Raw genomic sequence first — 22,052 nt, 5'->3', positions numbered from 1 at the left:
TCCGGGCAGCGCGGCCGCCGCGATGAAGCCGTGCGAGGAGGAGGAGGAGGAAGGGCGGGCGGCGGCGGCGGCGGGCGGCGGCGGCGGGGACCCCTGGAAGGAGTGCGTGGAGGTGGCGGTGCAGCTGGCGCGCCGCGCCGGGCAGGTGAGAGAGAGCCGCCCGCTGCCCCGGGCCGGGCCGGGCTGCCCCGCGGCCGGAGGAGCCTTCCCCGGCGAGGGCTGAGGGAGGGCCGTCCGAGCGCTTGGCTGGTGCGCGGAGCTGGGGAGGGGGAGGAGGGCGGTGGGGCTCGGCACCCTCTCAGCCGGGCCCCCGGCCGATGGGATGGCAGCAGCAGGGCCCCATCCCGGAGGGCCCCAGACCTTGGTGGAGCCCATCCCTCAGGGACTCCATCCCGGGGAGCCCCAGACCTTGGGGGAGCCCATCCCTTAGGGACCCCATCCCCGGGGCCCTAGACCTTGGGGGCCTCATCCCGCGGGGCCACTTCCCTGGAGGCCCAGCCCTTGGGGGTGCTTCCCTCCGGGGCTGCAGCCCCTCGGGTGGCCCCTTCCCTGAGAGGCCGCATCCCCTTGGGGTTTGCATCCTTCGGGGCCAACATTTGTTTTCCAGCAGCTTGTGCAAAGAAAAACAACCGTGTCGAGGAGGTTTTCTCTTGTTAGATCTGTCAGTCTTCAGAGCGGCCGAAATTCGATTGCTAGGGACAAATAGCTGTGTGGCGAAGGTCTGTAGTAGCTCATTTCAGATCCGTGTTTTGACGCAGCAGGTTAGTGATCTCAGGAGACATCCTGACCCCACTCTGTGCAGCAGCAAAACTTCCACCAGGTCTAACAGAGCCAGGAAGTGGGATCAGCAGACTGTTTGAGAAACTGGGTAAAGCATAAACCTCAGCAATGTATATTTCTCTCTTGCTTCCATTCTGCTCTATTTTGCAATGCACTTTGTACCTATACACTGCAATTTAAGAAGCCCCCTTTTCTGTCTTCAGTCCAAGATCCATAACTTTTCCTTAGTGTGTGCTGTTAAACATATTTTCTCCTTAGTAGAAAACAACTACACAGATTAACAGAACGCCAGAGGAGAGGAGACTTGTTTTAATAATGCAGGGACTAAATGGATAATCCAAATCAGGATGACAGGTCATGCTCTCACAGACTCTCAAAACAGGAGTTTCTCCAGCATAGTCATTCTGCCAGCCATTTCACAAGAGAGACTCATGACTTACTCAAGCCTCCACACCTTATTTCTCAAAATACCCATTTGTAAAGACAGCTTTAAGCTTCCCCAATCATTTCACTTGCTGAGAAAATCGCAGCTGAGCACCTTTTCCTGGAAGAAGTAAACATTCCGTAAGACTAATCCTTGAATCCAAAATCACAGTTTGCTATGCTACCTTGCAAATGGTAGGAAATAGCTGATTCCTGGGCAGGCCAAATGTAAACCAGCCAAGGATGTTGTTTAAGTAGGACTTTGGAAACTGGTTGGTTTTTTTCCCTAATTATTTTGTCATACTAAGGAATCTTTTTTGTTACAAAAGGCACATCCTTCTGGAAGAAAAGGTGCAGGTATGTCTCTGTCTTTTATTTAAGTGTCAATCTGCTTTCAGCTATTGCCAAAAGAAACTAGAGCTAAGGACATCAAAGTGCAGTGTAACGTTCATTTGGTCGGACTGGATTTTTGTTGACAATTGACTGATTAAAAAGGGGGTTATTTTGATCACCAAAAGAAGTCAATTCCACTAGTCAAGTTCATCTTTTTCCTCTGCTTCTGTTCCCACCCCTCAGACCTTTCCACCTCCACCTTCATCCCCAGAAATCTGCTTGCACTCTCTGTCTCCCCTGATCCAACTCTGGTCTCCATCCCTGCGTGAAACTTTGCCGCTTCAGCCTTTCTTTTAAGGTGCTCCATTTCTCAGGACTCTGGCAGGTTAAGAAGGCTTGGGATCACTAGAAAATGTCTAAAAGAGACTTGACCTGAAGAAAGATGTGTACTTCCGGTTTTTGGATTTCTAGGAGAAGTTAACCAGTAATAGAGTTTTCTGGTCTCCCCTTTTGGCTTATACAGCTACTTGATTTGTATTGCATTGTGTTTCATGACTATAGGTGAAATATATCTTCTTTCCAACAGACAGGCATCTATACTCTGGAATAATTTATTCTAAACTTAAAAGGCCAATAGAGAAGTGATGCTTGAAAATGTGTCAAAGGGGTTGTTGCTGGAGCAACCTCTATTACTGGGTTAAAGTCACTGCTTCTCTTGCCCATCCTGTTGTATAGTTCTTATTACTTTCATGAAATGTCACAGGCTCTCATTTAATATATATATGGCTGTTTCATAATGAGAATGGTCATGGTTTTGTAACATCTGTAATTGACCTGCTTTAAAATTCACTCTGTATGGCCACAAATAGCTGCACTTTTTCAAACTTCTTTTTTTTTTCTTTTATTTGAGTAAGCTACTTGCTCTGTTCACGAGCATACACCCATAGGTTTGATATGGACTTTTTGCTCAAGAAAAATAGACATGACCAACCTGTGCATCTTTGATGCTGTTAAGAACACTGCACAGGTCTTTCCAGTTGCAGAATTGGAAAAGCTTCACCAAAATTAGTAAACTTGCATCCAGGTAAAAATAAGAGTAAGAAACTGACACTAGGACACAGTATGCTAAAGTCCCAACTTTTTTCCTTTTTTTTTTCTCTCTTTTTTTTCTTCTTTTTTTTCCCTCCAGAAAATAATTTTATGAGGCATAAGAGACCTAGCAGAACACCACTAAAAGCAAAACAAAACAAAAAAAAAATACAAAATTTCCACTGGTAATCTAAAAAGCCAAGATTTTTTTCCTGATGTTTGCTCCCAGGGGAAATTTTTAGGCTATTTCCTGTATAACATGGGCAGATGTTTTAGCAAACCAGACTGGAGCTTCCTGAACTATTTGCAGGTACTCATGCTTTTTATCTAGATATTTGATTTTATCAATGAGCAAATTTTTCAGGACAGTATTGGAAGCAACAAAATCCATCTTGGATCTCCCAGAAGTATATGGTGCGTGCAAGCAGTATGGTGAAATGAAATATCTGACATGAGTACACTACTGTAGGTGGCTCTTTTGGCAGGTATTGAGGGAAAAGGCATCTTGGCCCTCTGTCTTCTTCATTCTGCTTTATTGGAATAAATTTCACAAAGGCATTAAAAAAGGAAGAGTCCAGGACTGACCACACTGAGCCCCGGTGTCTCCATTTCCCCTGCTCCTTGGGAATGGAAGGAGGGAGCAGGCACAGCCCGGGTCTTGCTCTGTGATGTGGTCTCCATGCAATGATGTAAATGCCCCTCACTTTGCATAACCCCCCAAGTGCTCCCAAGCAGGGTATTAGGATAAGATCTGCATTAGAGGAGGGGCAGCTAAGAGTGTTAAATGGCTCTGCTCTAAATAGCCATGCTCCCAAAAATCGATTGCTTAGAAATTGCTGAAAAATCTCTGTAATCTAGGGACAAGCCCTAGTACAGGAATAAAGTCTAGTAAATACATTTGCAGCCAAATTACAGCATCTTGAGTGCCAATTTCATTGTACAATGGGGATAAGGTGCAATAGTTGTTCCCATTTCATCATCCTGGAGTTCCTTTGGTTTCTGCTTGCCTGCTGCCTGTAACCAAGAGGGAGACTTCTATGGAACCCTATGTCCATCTGGAAAGACCAGACAATTGCAGCAGGTATCCACAAACCTTATTATAAGGCTTCTGCAAGGAGAGGAGTTGAATGATGCTCTCAAAGTATTCTGAGGCAGCAGGCTCTAACACTCCATTGTATGCAGCTGACTTTTAGGGATTTTTCAACATAAATTGAATTCTACGCTGCTCTGAGCTGTTTGATCATTTTCCAAAGAATAAAAGTTTTTCATCAATTATGCAGGAAATGTGATCCTTGTATGGGTCTACTCTGGCTTGGATTGCATACTTGTACAAGCTGGAGCAAATGCATAGAGGTCCCTTTTGTCAACTCCTTTGTAATTGGCAGAGAATTGGCAGAGTCAGAGCTGTCCGTCCTGTGTGCTGTGGGTGAGTCTCCACAGATGTGGTGCCCATTTGTGGCTGGTGACCTCAGCACCATGACTTCTCCTCTCCTCTTGACATGTTTCTTGCACAAGAAGTGGGGAGAAGCAGCTCATTGCAGGGCTGGTAAATGCTGAGTGTGTGTTGTAGCTCTTTGGCGTGGGCCTGCAGAGGAGATGGGTGAGAGGGCCATGGGCCACCACTTCATAGTACAGGCACACCCTTGGCTACCCACACCTCCAAAGTGGCTGGAGCCTCATGCTGGCCACCAGAGAAACAGACTGGGTTAAAGTTAAAAATCATTGTGAGCAACTGGGTAAAGGATCAGAAATGAAAAAAATTTTAAATTGGAAGCCGGGTGTGCAAAGGGTTGTACTCAAACCGGAGAGTTCAAGTGCCAGAGCATGCAGTGGAGTCAGTTGATTGCAGAGCACATCCACAGGAGAGAGGTTTTCATCTTTTCCAGCAAGGCTTAGGTATGATCTCACTGCTCTTCTGAGCAGTGGCACTGATTTAAATGGTTGCAAAAATCTCAATCCACTATGCATTAAAACTGAATAGAAGTCAAGAGCATGACATTGCTAAGAAGAAATTAAAACCTTCTCTGTCAAAAAGAGTGCATTCCTCATCTATTTCACTATGTGAACTTCCAAGCAATAAAGACAATGAATGTAAAGAAGAACAAATAAAATAAAAGGTATCAGCATAGCATTTTAGAATACACAACTGAGGGTGGTTGGAGTGTTTTGGATTTTCCTTTGGGCTGAAGAGGAACCCAAGGACCTTGCTGGAGTTGCACTTTTATGTTTCTGTCGTAAATCTTTCAAGAGAAACATACAGGGCATTGAGAGGAGTAAAGAGATTAAGTGTGGTTAATATTTTGATATACAGTAATGAACTTTAGCAAGACATCAAACTGAAAAGTACTACCTGCCCTCACAAGCTCAGTAAATAGGCACAACTGATGTTTTACAGCTCACAAAGCAGAAACATTAGTCCATATACCTTCTATACTAAGGCAATAGTTGGCCATATCCGTTACTTGCCAGAACAATTAGCACACCCTTCAAATATATTGTTTTATACTACAAAATCCAGGAGCTGAGATGACATTTGGGAATTTCTGGTTCCCTTTCCCATGCATAATGCAGCAGAACTGTTTTCTTTGGTCATCAGGTATTTCTCAATGGTTTTAAAATATTTGATCAATGGAAATTTAGTTAAGTAATTAAAATATATACATTTTAGACAGGACTTGGAATATCGATCTTGTTGCTACTGGGTTTTAATATAATTATTCTACACAAATAAGTCGTGCTTAATTTTTCCTTTCTCGTTTTTGGTTTTTTTTAATTTCAAATACTTTATCATTTTCACTGATTAAAAAGTAAGCAATCTCCTTTTGCATCCAGTCCCTTTATTTTTCTTTTTAATGAAGAAGTGGAAAAAAACCAAACCAGAAAGAAAATGGGAAAAATGGGGTAAAACTTTCATTAAGTGTTTTCCCATATGTGCATTTGTACTTGAGTTTGTAACAGTAATACCCTGGAGAATCAGATAATAACATTTCCAGAACATCCAGGTTTAAATCATTGGTTTCATATCAAGGGAAAGCTTCAATTTTTTTTTTTTTTTGTTTAAATATATGGCAATTATTTGGGAACCAGAGAGTGGTCAGCATTTAAAGTTCCAAAATGCCACAAAAATCCCCCAAAAAACCTATGTGTCTTTGTTGGCAAAATGGAAACAAATTATGTTTGCCTTATTGCATACCTTTTAAAATAAGAGAGCAGTGGGGTATTGGCTCTGTAAATAAAAAAAAATTTAAAAAAGAAAGAAAAAAGAAGAAGAAAGAAAGAAAAAGGGCTTTCCTTGAAAAATGCCTGAGCCTTGATGCTTTTTCTTATCCTGTGTATACTTTTGGTAATTTTCTGAATCATGATGACTACCATCATCCTCTTATTCCTTTAGTTGCATCCCTTAATCAGTCCTTTTCTGAACTGTCAAGAGAGGTTTTTGCAGAGTGATTCAAAATGCCATGTTCCCAAAGAATACTCATTAGCTCAGAAGGATTTTTTGTCAAAAAACAGCCTCTGGTAGAATTAGGCCTACAGCTGTTTCTCATGATTAGCTATAATTTTTTTTTTATCAGTGAAGATATTATTTATATTCAGCACAGGCTGAATGCCCAACAAATCTGATTTATGAACTTCTGTTTCAGATTATTAGGAAAGCTCTAACAGAGGAAAAACAAGTGTCCACAAAGACATCTGCTGCAGATCTCGTGACAGAAACTGATCATTTTGTGGAAAATTTAATTATTTCTGTTCTGAAAGAGAAGTTTCCCTCCCACAGGTGAGTGCCTATAGAAACTATCAATGGCCTTGTTTTTGTCCTTTATGGGCTGCATGTCTGACTGGTATTTAAAGGGAACTTTAAACGTCTGTGTATCTTTCCTATGTCTCTGTATCTTTCTTATATATTTGCTGTTGGACACTTTCATTGGACTTCTATTTTTTTAAAAGTACCATTTCCTTATACTTAATACTTTATGTTTTCTATGTTTCTTGATATATGTATTTAATAGCAATGTTTCCCCTGTAGGGATATCATGGATGAAGGTTTCATGTGGATCTCCATGATGTTCAGAATACTGGTCTGTTGCCTACTGTATAAGTTTTATGCTAAGACTATCTACAAAAATATTGCAGAAATATGTGCTAGCAAAGGCCCCACCCTGCAGACCTTTCCTGTTACCATCACACACATGAGTTTGCCAGATCAGGAGAAGTAAAAGTGTATTTAATGGCATTTACCTTGTGTTCTGTAGTGAGAAGATGAGTGAGAAGTAGTTTGTCATCATCATTATTTGATGCCTACTTATAAACAGGCTATGAATTACTTCATGGGATGCAAACCCAAGGTTTTAAAAGTAGATCAGATTGTCAATTCCTCTTGAATTATTGTGGCCAACTTGAAAATAAAAACTCAGCTCATGCACAGATTATAGAGAGGGTTTGTATTAGTTGCTAGGTTTGGTTTGAGGCAGAGGCTGCCATTGATTTCTACATTTGACTTCAGTAGATAAAATTCATTTTCCTGCAGAGCCAGTGCAAGGCCTGTGTATCTTTTAAATAGTGTTTGACTCCCTTCTAACTGTGGGCATCTCAGATGAGGATGAGCGTTGCATTCTAGCACTTGCAGAAATGAGCAAAGAGGAAAATCTGAAGGGCTTAGCTACTAGTCTGATTGTCAGGGATGCTGCTGGGCAAAAAAGCAGCACCATAAGAAGAAGCGGAAAGCATATTTTATACTAAATATGGCTTTCTAAATACATGCTGTATGTGGCAGCATATTGAAGCAGTACTGTTCAGCACAATGTGTGGTTCTTGGCTGCAGTTCTCAAGAGAGTGCCAGGCTTTACAAGCCTATTATTTGTGTAATATTCCTTCTACTATTGCTGGCTGTGCTCTTCTCTCATCTCCACTCTTACGTTCGTTTTTTTTCTTTGAACAGTCTGGCAGAGAACATAAAACCTACACATTTCCCATAAAATGCGAACCACCAGACACACTCAGGTTACTCAGAATGGGAACAAAAGTTGTAAGGTCAACATAGGCCTAGGAACTGAAAAATCCCAGATTTTATAAATTCCGTACAGTTAACTTCGGACTTCATAAATAAATGAAGGAACTGCCAGTTCTTCAAGACAATTTTATTTTGTTGATAGTGGTTGTTGGGTTTGCTTAGAATTTGTTCAGATAATTAATGCATTTAGATCAAACAATAGATTAAATTTGACTAGATAGATTTAAACATGTGCAATGAGGAGTCTACAATAGCAGTCAGGGGTTAAATTAAAGTGCAGTGAAAATATTAGGAGATCATTTATATTATATTCAGTTTTTCCCCTAATCTTGCTGTTGAAAGCAGCACTGAAGATTTCTGTTATTTCTTTTTCTTCTAAATCATCTTGATTCTTATGTCCTCTGAATCAAAAAGGAGCTTTAGGTGTTAGAAAAATTAAAAGGGATCTTATTAGGATCTGCCATTTGCACTGAGGTGCTTATGAGTCTTTACATACTGGAAATGTACTCAGAAGTAAAGAGAAGTACTAGGAAAATTTATTCAAAAAGTAATTCTGTCCTGTGTTTGTTTTTTCTTCTCTCTTCTTGGTTAAATGATGTGTATCATCTTCATTCACACTTCACTCAAGTTTTAATCTTTACTCACTTTTTAGTACTCTGGTATGCCCCCAGTGAGTGTTTTCAAAAGGATATTTTTTTCAGATAGATCCATGAGTTGTGGGTAGGCACAGCCAGACTACCAAGGGCTAATGGTTGCAAAAGGCTATCCCTTGCTATTATTACACAAGTTGTCATCTCTTGTGTTCCTTGTGGCCTGTATTCTGTAGACATTAAAATCAGGACACAGAAGTTTAAGAGACATCCAACTCTAACTTCTCATTGTTCTGTCCTCAGATCCCCATATGGGGATAGGTGAGGGGCAGCCCCAGATTGAGTCTTCTGCACTCAACTCGATATCATTCCTGCTGCAGATGTATGTTACAGCTTCCCTGCTGTTCCCTGCTGCAGTGAATTTCAGAGTGGCACCATAGCGTGAACAGATGTAGTCTAAGGCTTGGCTAAAATTACTGGACTCATTTTCAGTGGTAGTGAACTTTAATCCAGATTTGAACAGAGGTCAGTGGAGCTGGCAGACCGGTCTATTAAATTAACTATTTTAATGAGGTGGTTACCCCTCCCACTTCTCAAACTGTTCCTACAATATGCTCTAGTACTTCACACTGAGTGTTTTGCTTAGTTTGCAGGTTATTACAGGACACAGAGCAAGACATCTGAGGTGACCTTGCAGGACTCTCACATTTCTCAGTATTGTATAGCAGCAAGGGGGGGCTTTTGTTACCCATTAGCCCATTAGATTTCATAAAATGTGCACCTAATTTGTTCTACATCCATTTCAGAAAAATTGCTCTTGAGCATGAAGATTTTATCAGTGGCACTGCTGTGTCCCAGCTCCAGGTTAGCGTTTCTGAGCTCAGGGACAGCAGCATCACACCCCCCACTGGGAGGGAAAGGAGAGGGACCGGCTCACGATGCTTGAGGGCAAATCATCTAGCACAGAAATACTTCTGTTGTTAATGAGGTTCTTGTTTCACCTTTCTTTGACTGGCAGGACAGCAACTTTAGTTCAGGCTCTGGCTGGGGGAGCTGGCAGAGGGTTGAAGCAGAGGTATAATTTATGTAGAATATGGATAATTTGGGGTGGTATGTAAGGTGCTCCACCTACAAGAAAATGAACCTCCTCTGCATCCAGCAGCACAGACAAGACATGGTTGGGTTTGGATGCTGATTACAGGATTTGTGAAAGAAAAAGTCAAGTGACACAGCACCAACAAGACAAAATAATGGAATATTTAGAGCAAGGAACCTGCAAAGTGTTATGTTAAACTGAGAATTTCAAACACTTGTTCAAGTCTTTCTCGTTTCTCAGTTGTGCACTAGCACTTTGTCCTTCAGCTGTTTCATTAATGGAGATGAAAATAGTAACAAACACTTCCTAATTCCTTTTTTGTACCAGCTGGGGTCTATAATGCCATCAAAATAGTCTGTTTCTGCTTAGGTTGAGAGACAGAGTAGCATTTGGAAAATTCAAGAAGTCTCTTCTTGTGCTGTCTGCAGAACATTTTAAACTCAAGCTTCAAGTGTTATCTGGAATCATGAGGTAGAGGTTGAAGACACAAAATTAAATAGCTGCTACTCTAGTCCTAGGGAAGGACTCTTTTGCAAAAGACATTTTCTCTCTATTTTATCCTTTTTTTTCCTCTTTGTATCTTTGAGAGAAGCTTTTTTGTCTTCAAGCGTTTGCAGAAACTCTGAATACCACTGCCAGCTGTTCAAATGTGAAACAACCAGCAAGAGTCAGTACTGGCAGTTGGATTTCACTCCTGCTGTATATATAGGATTTTATGAAAATCTGTGAGAGTAGCACCTGCACATCTCTTACAGAAAGAGACCTTGGGCAGTTCATGGGAAAGCAGGGATAATTAAGGTTGACAGGAAATGTGCCAGAACTGGATGTTCATTTCCCAGGGGAAAATAAGAAGAAAACTACTAAAAGAAACTGGGACAGAACAACAGAAGAGAAGATGATCTCAGATTTCATTTTGTGCCTTGTGCATCCAAACAACAAACAAACAAAAATAATTTGTTGATTTTTTTCTGGGTCATGGGAAAAAGAAAGTCTAGCTTTGTAAACCTTTTAATTTCCTGAGTCAGATTACTGTAAAAAGTACAAATAGGAGCAAGATTGTGGATTTTCTAAGAGAGTATTATTTCCTTCTGGCTGAATTTGACTGCAGAAGAGAAGCAGGTATAGTTTGCAGTTTATATTACTCATTGCAAGAGACAGACCTAACCCATGAAATTATGTTCTGCATAAAATAATCTTCTCCTTGAGTTCCAGGGATGCCAGTTCAGATCAATTTCTGCATTCATTTTCATGGCCTCCTTAATGGTATGCTGAGGAAGTGTACATAAATAGAGTTCTTTTTTTGCCATGTAAAATAGTGTGCTGTAGATTCAAGAACTCTTCCTCAAACTCTCTATGAAAGTTACCAATTCCTAGATTTAAAAAGCAGTATGTGTATTGACATTTATACAAGAATGTTTTATGGGGAGAGGGAGAAGTTGCCTCTTAAAAACCAGAATGATGGGGTTGTACTTTCCAAGTCACATATAATGTTCTGGGATACTTGTTTTACCCTTGCACCAAATGCAGGTTTATTGCAGAAGAATCCACTGCTGCAGGTTCAAAATGTGTCCTCACCGACAGTCCTACCTGGATTATTGACCCTGTTGATGGAACGTGCAACTTTGTGCACAGGTAAATGGCCAGTGGGCTGGGAAACACACCGAAACCCAAAATGTAGCTTCTCACAGGTCCTCCCTTCCTCCTGAAGGTGCCTTTCCCTGGTGGATTTGTTCCTTTGACTCACACATGGGAGTCATCCCTTTATCTCTGGGTACCTGGCATGGGAGGCTGTGTTTGTGCTGTTCTCTGAGGGCGAGCTGGAGATTCTCCTGGCTGCCTCGTGGCTCACAGCCCTTGGCACAGCCTTTGGCACAGCCGTTGGCACAGCTCTTGGCACAACACTTGGCTCAGCCCTTGGCCCTGCTGTTGGCACAGCACTTGGCTCAGCTCTTGGCACAGCACTTGGCACAGCTCTTGGCACACTCATAGCCAGCACACATTACCAGGCAGGGATGGAGCAGGGATGGAGCAGAGATGGAGCGGTGCCGGAGGAACAAGGCTGTGCTGTGAGGGCACTTGGCCCAGCGCCTTGTGTGGGTTCCACGCATTCCTTCTAGGAGGGCTGCGTGTTCCCCCTCCAACACAGGCCCTTCCTTCTTCCTGGGAAGTGCAACCACTGCCTATGTGTATAGCAGCACTGAGAACTGAACTGTACAGAGATTCCCATGTTAGATTTATAAGGTAGCTCTGCAAAATGAAATCTAGGGGTCATGCTGCAAAACTCATACTTTTAATTCACCATTTGAGTGTTAAGACTTGTAAACTAATGACTATTCACAATATTTCTACTTAGAAACCCTGGCTTATAGTTAGCAGCTTTAAATAACTGCAATTTCCATAAAGCAAAAAAATTCCTTGACTTTTGATGCAATTACACAGGATTGTCCAGGGGAGGTGGGCAATGTCATGTGGTGATTTTTCATGCCATTGAGTGAAATTTCCTCTTTCTAGCAATATTTTCTGGACTTTCAAAGTCCTCTTTGAAATGGATTTTTAAGAAATTAATTTATTTCATTGTTTAAAATGTAATAATTATAGGGTAGTCGAAAGGACCAAATTAAATGCATAATCATCACTTTGAAAAATGAGAGCATAGAGCAACTACTTTTATGTTGGTGTCAGCAGCAAGGTATCTCTACTTAATTGCTATCTCAGATGCATATCTTGAACAAAATGTGCTCTTAAAAGCAATGACTTGTTACAACAGTAGTGGTTTTATACTGGATCATTTAATTACACTAAAGCAAAAACAGCCCCAAAATATACAGCATGTTCAGTATAAAAATTGTGATGTCTTCATGAGTTTATTTCTTGCCTTCTCCAATATTAATTTACATCTTAAAAGGAATTGACGAAGTTAGAGGCTGACAAAGGAGAAATAGTATAACGTCAAGTGCATTTTGACAAGTAAAGTCACAGAGCTCCATGTGGGGTTTTGTTGTCTAAGGGGGTTGCAAAGGAGTAAGTTGAGAGATTTTTCATCAGGACTACTTCATTTCTTCTTATTCACAGATTTCCAACAGTGGCAGTGAGCATTGGATTTGCTGTTAACAAAGAGGTATGAAGTATGTTCTTTAAGATGGGCACCTGAGAGTTGGCCAGAAGTCTCAAAACCATGTGGGAACTTTAAATAAAATTCTCAAAAAAATTTAAAATATCAGTCACTGCTCAGGTTTTCCTATGCTTTTTAAATGCATCTGATCATACTCTACTAATCTAAAATCATAGTCCTGCAAAACTTACTTATGCAAACTGGCAATTAAAAGAGAATTCTATGAATTGTTATAAGTATTATGGGATTTATTTGGAAAAAAGGAAGTTCTGGTGTAAGCAAGGTCTAGTTAGACAAAACGATAATAAGTTCAATTTAATGCTGCCTCTTCATAATTTAAACACATATCCCAGTACTCCTGTGTTATTATTATTATTGCCTCTTTCCTGTTAGCAGTATCTGTGAAAGCTAATTCCTGCTATGAGTCAATGGAGAATTGATTTTATGAAGAGTGCAAAATTATGGGCCTCATTCAATCTGCATTTGTATTTTTCTTAGTAAAATAATTATATTTGCTATATGAGAGCTTAATTATATTGAGGGTAGGAAGGTACCTGGCCTTCCAATGTGCCATTTCAAGTTTCGCAGCTATACTTCTTTGTGCTAGTGCCTTTTCTCCAGATATTCCTGGTTTACAATTTGATATATATCTGTGAAATAACTAGTTATTTAAATTGCCAATGAATGTGCCTCTTTCAGCCTAATTTCGCAATCTTAAATATATGTACAGCTTTAAGCAAAGTCAGCAAGAATTCTGTGTGTTAACAACCAAGTTTTCAGATGTGCTAATACCTCTTACTGGTTTAAACAGAATAATGTTGTATACTTGTCTGGTTAGACTTTTCAAACATGGAAACTGCAGAGAAACACTTCCATGCTTTTCTGAAATTTATTCATTGCCTAAGGTCCTTTTGAACACTACATTTTATTACCAGACAACTTTCTCTAACATTTATGTTTTCTAGAACACCATCATGATTTTGATACTGCATATTTTGGGTTATGTAAACTAAACAAAGCTGAAACAAAAGTAAAGAATGATGTTAAATCTCCCTCAGTTAAACAAATAGGACAAGCAGAAAAAAAAGAGTAAACTGAAAAGGAGCCAGAGTACACACAGGGGAACTGGCCTGATTATAAGCCTTGAAGAAATTCCTGCAGATGTCTTTAGGGAAAGAGTCTATTAATAGTGTGTTCCTCAAAAAAAAACCCCTTGGTTTAGATGGGACCTCAGGGTAGAGAGCCAGGACAGTCTATTGCCTTTGAATTGTCTCTGAGGAACACCAAGTGCAGCAGGAAAATATTTGAAGTCAAGAACATCTGAGATGTTTTCTTGACCTTGTGGCCAACTTCTGACATCTCGGGCAAGCCACTTAATTTTTGTGTACCCTTAAATTAAATAATGCTTATATTACTGATCTAGGGGCAATTTTCAGAGCTGCCCCTTGAAGTTTGTAAAGTGCTTTAAAATCTTTTGGTGGAGCCTATTAGAGCAATAGAAATTTAAAATACCAAGGGTCTAATTCTGGCCCTCTTTTCATTGGTAAACAGAATCTCCCACAAAAATTCCAGTGTTACACATTCTTAAGCTTTCATTTAGGGTATTTCTGTCCAAACTCCTTCTCTTTAGTGACTTTACGAGATCCTCACAAAAGGATTTGCAGAGAAACATTTGAACAAGTGACTAGAGTGTACTGCTTTGATTGAAAAGGCAGGCAAATTCAATGCACCACGGAAGTTGAGGTGCCTACAAAAGCATCCACTGTTAATAAAGAGTGTGCCATGACTCCTGAGTTTGGATGCCTGACTGATCCTGGGGCTGCAAATCTTTGTGGTCCAGCTGAGATCAGGGGATTGCTTCAAGGAGTAACTGCTCACCAGTGAAAGCAAAGCATTCAGAGTCTTGCCTCAGAGGTCTTCTGTATTTTCAGTAAAAACATTTCAATTGCATTTGAAAACAACTCAGTGTTGAATCCATTCTAACGTGAAAAGAAGCAAACTGCAAGTAAGAATTTAGAGGATCAGGAACACATTGCATTAACTTCTCTTTATAAACTGAATTTTATATGACCTATATCTCAATATCACAGTAATAGTAAAATTATTCCAGTTTTTTAGCATCAGTGTAATCTTTATTATGTGTACCAATTAAAATATTGCTGATCTTTTTGCCATTAGTAGTTGTTTATATTTATGATGAGTAATTTGAGTTGCATTCATTTCTTTCCTTTTCAAAATCTTAAAGCTTGAATTTGGTGTAATTTACCACTGCACTGAAGAACGATTATACACTGGTAGAAGAGGTCAAGGGGCATTTTGTAATGACAAAAGGCTTCAGGTATCAAAAGAGACAGGTTGGTCTAGATTTTGTTAGAACTCTAAAAGGAATATATTAATTTTGTTTCAGAGTTGTTGCAAATCATCATTAGGATAATGAACATCATTATCCTGATGCAAAGTATTTCACCTGCATGATAATTTTGTTGTTTTGTGTTTGTTTTTTTTCTGAAAAATCACTTTCCTCCTTTTCTTTTTAAGATATACATCTGAATATGAACTATTTAAATAATCCTAAATCATTTTGCTTCACAGTCGTTGTTTAAAATAAGGAAGAACGTGTAGATTCACCAGTTTCATTCCAGCTGAGCACTGACATAACTTTTTATAAGCAAAATGCAATGGGAATGGTGAATTGAATTTAGAGTACTATTGTGGCTGCTATTCACTTCTTTTCCAGTGGACTTGTATGTCACAGAGTGTCTGATGTCTGTAGATGAATGTGCTAACGGTGAATTAAAGGGTGCATGCTTCTTTAGGGGTTCTTTAGCAGCTTGTGTCAATGTACAAATAGCCAGCAACACTTCGCTAACACTTGAATGAAATTCTTTTATCGGTAAACCAAGTCACAGATCTGTTTACCTAATGATTATAGAAAATAATAATTCAGTATTATTTAGAGAAGTTTTCTTTTTATTAATCAAAATGTAGAGGAGAGCATAGCAGTCAGTTGTAAGGGGAAGCAGATACACACCAGAAATGTGCACCACTGTACACACGAGATGGTAAAATTTCACCCAAAAGAGAGATTTAATGAGCTCAAAACAAAGTAAATTCAAGCAATTTGACATACAGATTTCCTTAGTGCCTGAAGCAGACCCTGCTTCAAAATTTCACCTGAAATTTGGGAAGTTTGGCTATTCATCTAAGTTAGTAGTGAACTGGGCTCTGCATATTTGGAGAGAGAGATTGTAAAGTCATTGTTAATCTTAAATGCCTAAGATTTTAATCACTGATTATACATCACATTTTTATCAGTGCTCAAATATCTTATATTCCAAAAAATACCTATACTGGTAGAGACTACTAGGAAGACCTAGAGGTGCTCCCAGTTGGGCTGCATGAACCTCTGTGGAAATGGCCTCACATGCTTTTGCAGTCAGACAGTCCTGGTTTCCAGCTGAGCAATGAACAATTTTGGCACATGTGACTTCTGTTTTCCTTTCTCTAGGCATCCAGTCTATGTGGGTGTCTATAACATAGCAAGGGAAGCAGACCTTCCACCCTTCCAAATGCTTTGAAATTTTCTTTTGTTTTGAGATACTTCATTTTGTGGTGGGAAATTTTCACAGTGAAGCTGGATCTGCTTTAATCTCACATCTACTGATGTTATAAATGTTTGAAATCACAGTTGCTCTATAAGAGCTGTGGCTTCAGTGAAATAAACCTACCCTGGAAGAGAGATTTGTGTTTCCCTCTACCTGCCATTGGAACTGAAGTGGCCATGATGTGTTTGAGATCTCAGCTTTCATGTCACTTGCTGCCATTTGTTTTCAGGAAATGTGACTGTTGTATGATGTTGATCTACACTTATTCATTGTTCAGACTTAATAATCTGAAATCACAGCCCAGGCAAACACTGTTATGTGTCAAAACCCAATTTTGTAGAGGTTTGGTATGGGAGTCCGTGAAGTTACAATACACTTAAATGAAGGATCCATCTTCCCTGTTAATCTTGAGTCATACTTTCTTCTCATGCTTAGATTCATGTCAGGCCTTACATGTGCTAATACTGTAAATGTATTTTCTTTTTTTAATCTTCTGTGGTCAACAGAAGTGATCTTTTCCTCATAAATTTATCCATATCACTGTTAAATCTTTTCTACCAAGACTGCCTTTTCTGTTTTTCTTTTTTTTTTGCCTCTATCAGTGTGAGGAATAGTCACTAAATTTTATCTCATATCTTGAATTCCTGATATCTCATAGTGTCTTGTGATCAGACAGCTCCTTTTTCTAAGCAGAGACCTCCCTCTTAGTTGCCTTAGTCTGTTCATCCAATTTCCAGTTTTAGGCTTGAGGAAAATTGAAGAGATCTGTCTATGCATTAGAAATATTTTTAATAACTCAAGAAAATAACTGTCTCAGTCACAACCTAACTGTGACTGGCATGGTGTGAATGCTTGGTGCATTTCAGCAATGAGATGGGCATTAAATATCCTCTGATTATAAAATGGGTCTGTTATGCAAAATAATCTGACGCAGATTGCTTTCACCATCCAGAATTTTTAGTAGTGGCTAAACAACAAATACCCTAGAGTATGCCTGGACCGGTGTTTTTCTGTTTTAACACCGTAATTTTAAAAGCAGCAGTTGAGTCTATGTTCCTGCAATTAATATTTGTGACACCCTGTAACTTTTAATCTATTTACATACCTGTTACTCGCCAATCATTTTACCACACTGCTTGAATCCATAAGATTCATCTGCATTACTAAATTCTTTGGTAGCCTGTTTAATTAAATAGTGCCTCACTCCAGCCTAATTTGCTTTAGAAAACTCCTTGCTCCTTGTGTGGAGAGCTGTCAGTTTGTGTGGGTTGCTGTAAGAACCAGGTAGAGGTTGCCTGCTTCAATGAATGCCTCACCTTTGGCCCAGGGCAAGAGGTGACATCTAGCACTGGGCACAGCCCAGTCAGTGAGTTCTCAACCACTAAACCTTTGAGTTTTGTCATCCCTTTAACGCCTCTGAGTTCAGCTGGCACTGCAGGAGCAGGGACACTTGGCATTTCATCAACCATCTCCACCTACATTGGCATACGCTTGTTGTAGCCTGGCAGTATTCAGATCTCACATGAGGACTGCTTCAACACCTTTCAAGTCACTGTGAGTCTCTCCTTTGACTGTACACAAGGCTGGTACCTCCACCTGCTCTAGGGCAGCATTGCCTTTGCTGAACACAAGACAAATAGAACATTCACAGATTATTATGATGATTAAAAATACTGCTTTAATTTGTCATAAGAAGGGGTTTTTTTTCCAGTCACAAGGTGTCTTCAGTCTTTGAAAAGCCAGAATGAGCTATTACTAGGTGACTGATGATTTAGGAAGAAACTTTTCTTTCCTCTTACTGGGTTCACAAGTGTTTATAATTGGTTAACAAATTAAATTAAAATTACCTATTCTGTTTCCAAATATGAATAGATTAACATCATTAGCAGTTACTAGATTGCTGGATTATTTTTAGTTCACTGCTAGTATTAGGTATTAGTGAATTTGCCAAAAGGTGACTGGTCAATGAAATAAAACAACGTATGGAAAGAGAAGGAATGCCAGAATACATTTTTGATTTTAGTTCTCCTGTTTTGTTGGGGGTTTTTTAAGTGTGTTTAGAACAGACCACTTGATATGAGAAACCTGGTCTTGCTTTAATTTCTATGTGAAGTTGTCACTTTATGAAAAAGTTTGGGGTAGAAAAAGGGACGTGAAAATTATTTTTGTGTGAAAAGTTCATTAGTGTTTAATTTAAAAACAAATTTATGGAACCTACCTGGAAGCTGTTGAATTAATGGAAACATCTCTCTACCATTGCAGATATCTCGAAGGCCTTAATTTTAACAGAAATTGGTCCAAAACGTGACCCTGCAACTTTGAAATTGTTCCTTGGTAACATTGAGAGATTGCTTAAGGCCCAAGCACACGGGTAAGATGTTTTACAGCATATATCTCACATTTGTGACCAAAAAGTAATTTTTAAAAGTAATTTTAAAATAAAAAAAAATCTGAAACAAGTGTGTTGTACACATAGGTTGAAATCAAAGGAATTTTCTTCTTTGTGTTGCTGTGGGGTGTAGGGTCCGTGTGATTGGGAGCTCGACGCTGGCCCTGTGCCACTTGGCATCTGGCGCTGCAGATGCCTATTACCAGTTTGGGCTGCACTGCTGGGACCTGGCAGCAGCCACTGTCATCATCAGAGAGGCGGGGGGCACTGTGATAGACACTTCAGGTGAGCAAAATGCCCTTGCTTTTCCTCTGACTTTGGGGGGACTGCCTTTGAGTGGCTGCCTCAGGGCAGCTTATGTCACCTCAGTACCTGTGGCTCTACCTCATTTCTAGCAATATCCTGTAGAAAGGTCTGTACCCTCCACTAGGCTCAGGCTGATTATTCAGAACACACTGATGTAATTCCAGCATGGGGTTTCATCACATCAAAGGTCTTCTGAGTCAAACTGTATTTCCATGACTTTGAGTAATTCCCTTAAAGCTTTGTATTTACACTAAGGAAGCAGCCCAGGAGATTGGCAGGTATGCTCAGACATTTCCAATTAGATTTCAAAAGAGACATCCTCCCAGGAAAGGAGGACTCTGAGGTACCAGTTGGGACATATATGACTAGAAACTGCTCAGGGGGAGTAAAGGGCAGCAGAGTCTCCAGATTATTACTTATTTAATTTAGATGGTACACATCTCAGAGTAATCGTTTACTGGTGACCAGTACCTGGATACTGTGGTAAGATCTGGTGGATTAAGAAGGGTATGCTGAATGAACTAATTTCTGTCCCATTGCTAGAAGAGGGGAATATTGCATTTATTGTTGGCTACTGAACAAATCTAGGCATTCACTGCTCCTCTTGCATACTTTGGCTCTGTATCTAGAATTTTATAAAATAAATTTTTGCTGGAGATTTCCATGTGAGAGTTGTTTAGTTAGATTGTCCTTCCCACCCCAAAAGGAGTGTATGAAGTTGTTTCTGTGTTTCTGACCCTATCTAATTACAGCATGGCTTATATTTAAGACACTTCTTGTTAATCCTCTTGTCCTCAGGGGGACCTCTGGACCTTATGTCCTGCCGAGTGATTGCTGCAGGCACAAGAGAGATGGCCATGTTCATAGCTCAGGAAATACAAACTATTCACTACCGACGGGACGACGAGAATTAAATGCTCATTGTGCGGCGTTTGCCCTCCTGAACCGTGTAACATTTGCAAGATGGGTGTCTTGAAAGGGTATGTGTTTTCAGCAGATGATTTCTGTGGAGATTTTCTGTGTCAAATATTTTTTATAAATTTGTTACCACGTGGGAAGGCATAGGGAAATTTTTAGACCTCTAAGAATCGTGTTTCCTTTTTAATATGTATCTCTTCCAGCAGTATCTTTTTTATAAGATAGAGTATTTTACTTGTAGCAAATTAGTCACAAAAAATAGGTTGTAATTTCATATCTGTGGGGCTGATATTTAGTCTTTTGTAACACGCAGCTAAAAAATGGAACTTTATTTTTACAGATGCAGATCTCAGGTAAATGAGCTTTAGGACTGTAGTAAAGGAGGAGTAGTTGAGATGTGTGCCTATAATAATACCCTTGTTCCACAATACTTAAAAATGCAATAAAAATGGCATTGTTGTTTCCTAACGACGTCATAGCTCTGTATCCATGTATGTACATGTCTATGTGTCTGTGTGTGTGTATATGTGTATATATACACCTATATGTGTCCATGCATGTATACACACACATCCCCAGGGGTGTATGTGTATATATATGGATATCCTGGATGTTTACAGCAACTTAGAGAATGCATAGAGAGAAGAAAGCTAATATTGGAAGCTGCTTTTAGGTTACATAGGTGATTCCAGTTGGGGCTATCCAAATGGCAAATAGCAGAGTTGACCATGGAAGTTGTTTAATTGTTTTAGAAACTGCCCAGCTGGTTTTGTTTCACTTTGTCCCTCTGCATGGGCATAAATCACACTGTTCTGTAGGCCTCTGTAAGATACTCAAACCTGCAAACAATTACTACCATAGAGTACTTATACTTAAAACCAGGAATATTGAACTCAAGCTGAGTTATTCACAGTATTAACCATGACACACAGCAGCAGGAGGCCAGCAGAATAGAGCAGTGTCAAAGAGCTGTTGATTTTAGAGAAACTTCGAGCAGAACAGCAGGATTTGGCCCCTTACAGGCAAGTTATTAAAAATATGCACATAAGATATGCTTGCAAAATGTAATTCACATGCCCTTCCTGCACAACATTGTAATCCCGCTTTTTGATCGGAAGAGCCTGTAAAATCAGTTACATAGATTTCCTAAATACACAGTTGTTGTCTATCCCTGTATCTAGCCCATTAATTATATTTAGATTGTGTTTTAAAACATGAGCACAAGGAAAACACAAGTGTGTTGAGAAAAGCAGCTGATACTAAATCACTTCTATTTTTTTGTCAAAAATTTAATTAAAATAATAAAAGGTATCTCTTTTTTTGCAAGAGTGCAAATTGAATAAAGGAATGAGCCAGAAAAGTTGGTTAAAAATCTAACCTTTTTTTGTACACTGCATGTGTAGACTTTTAAAACATGTTCAGATATCTGCTTAGAAGATACAAACTAAACAATATTTTTTAAAAATAACTTTGTGTGTGTTTCTTGCAATGAAAAATGTTTTTCACTGAATATAACATGAAGTTCTGTGTGATTTCTTGCTTTATTTTTTTTTTTCATAAGAAATACAAAATTTTGACTGTGTGAGGAATATCTAAGCCCAACTAAGCATTTAAGAGCTGATGGTTCTTAGCAGAAAATCAACACTTTCTGTCACAGTGACCAACATTTATCACTGCTCCCTTTTACCCCCTCCATGTCTTTGTACCCCTGTTTGGAAAAGGAGATTGTAAGCCCTCTGGGGCAGGGACTACAGTAGTTTGGCTCCGAGTTTTTCACAGCACTAATAGGATGAGATTCTGGTCTACAACTAGGCACTGAGGTGCTATAATAATACAAATAATAAATGCTAATAGGCTCACTTGTCTCTTGTTCACTCCCCCACTTCCTGAGCACAGAGGAGATAGAGTGACAGATGCAGGGCTTGGTGGCACTGCTCTGATTCCGGGGTGCTTAGCCCTGGCAGCCGTGGGAGCAGCTGGGGCTTTACTGGGGCTTGTGCCGTGCCTGTAAGCCCTGGAAGGAAGCTTATACTGGCAGGGAATCAAGTGTGGTGGAAGCTCAGCCCCACTTCATCCGCTCCCCCTCCTCACCCCGTCCCCCCCACTGCATGTGTGAGAAGCTGCTTCATGGCTCTGTGAAGTTTCCCAGCAGCTCGGCTCACTTGTACAAAGAAAGTCTCTGACCCACTTAGGACTGGTGTGCCCTGGCGTTCCCAGAGCTCAGCAAAGTAGGGAAATCTGTGCATCCACTTCAATGGCACATGCCAGCGATTTGCAAAGCTGGGAACCAAGCAAGGCAGGAAGGGAGAAGTGTGGAAACCCAATCCCAAGTTCTCATTTGTGCCCAGGATGCAGTTTGGGTTTTTATTTGGACTGTAGTCCAAGTATGTTAAACTGGCCGTG

At 40.0% G+C, this 22,052-nt stretch overlaps 1 protein-coding gene across 1 annotated transcript; it reads left to right on the top strand.

Moving 5' to 3' along the window:
• Positions 1–22: 22 nt before the first annotated feature.
• IMPA2 (inositol monophosphatase 2) lies at positions 23–21,508 on the top strand. The gene is made up of 8 exons (XM_033064489.1): positions 23–145; positions 6,267–6,400; positions 10,847–10,951; positions 12,392–12,437; positions 14,677–14,785; positions 18,299–18,407; positions 18,559–18,710; positions 19,530–21,508. The coding sequence occupies exons 1-8, from the start codon at positions 23–25 to the stop codon at positions 19,643–19,645; spliced, it is 894 nt and encodes a 297-aa protein (XP_032920380.1). The 3' UTR covers positions 19,646–21,508.
• Positions 21,509–22,052: the final 544 nt, after the last annotated feature.

The sequence above is a fragment of the Catharus ustulatus genome, chromosome 1, assembly GCF_009819885.2.
Source record: "Catharus ustulatus isolate bCatUst1 chromosome 1, bCatUst1.pri.v2, whole genome shotgun sequence".
In the NCBI taxonomy this organism is placed as follows: domain Eukaryota; kingdom Metazoa; phylum Chordata; class Aves; order Passeriformes; family Turdidae; genus Catharus; species Catharus ustulatus.
Note: the sequence above shows the minus strand (reverse complement) of the source record. Positions and strands in the feature narration are given on the sequence as shown.

Excerpts from the sequence above, each read along its gene's own strand:
- IMPA2 (XM_033064489.1), top strand. The coding sequence starts at position 23 with ATGAAGCCGTGCGAGGAGGAGGAGGAGGAAGGGCGGGCGGCGGCGGCG. Across the intron at positions 6,401-10,846 it reads GAGAAGTTTCCCTCCCACAG|GTTTATTGCAGAAGAATCCA; the intron begins GTGAGTGCCTAT and ends CACCAAATGCAG. Across the intron at positions 10,952-12,391 it reads ACGTGCAACTTTGTGCACAG|ATTTCCAACAGTGGCAGTGA; the intron begins GTAAATGGCCAG and ends TCTTATTCACAG.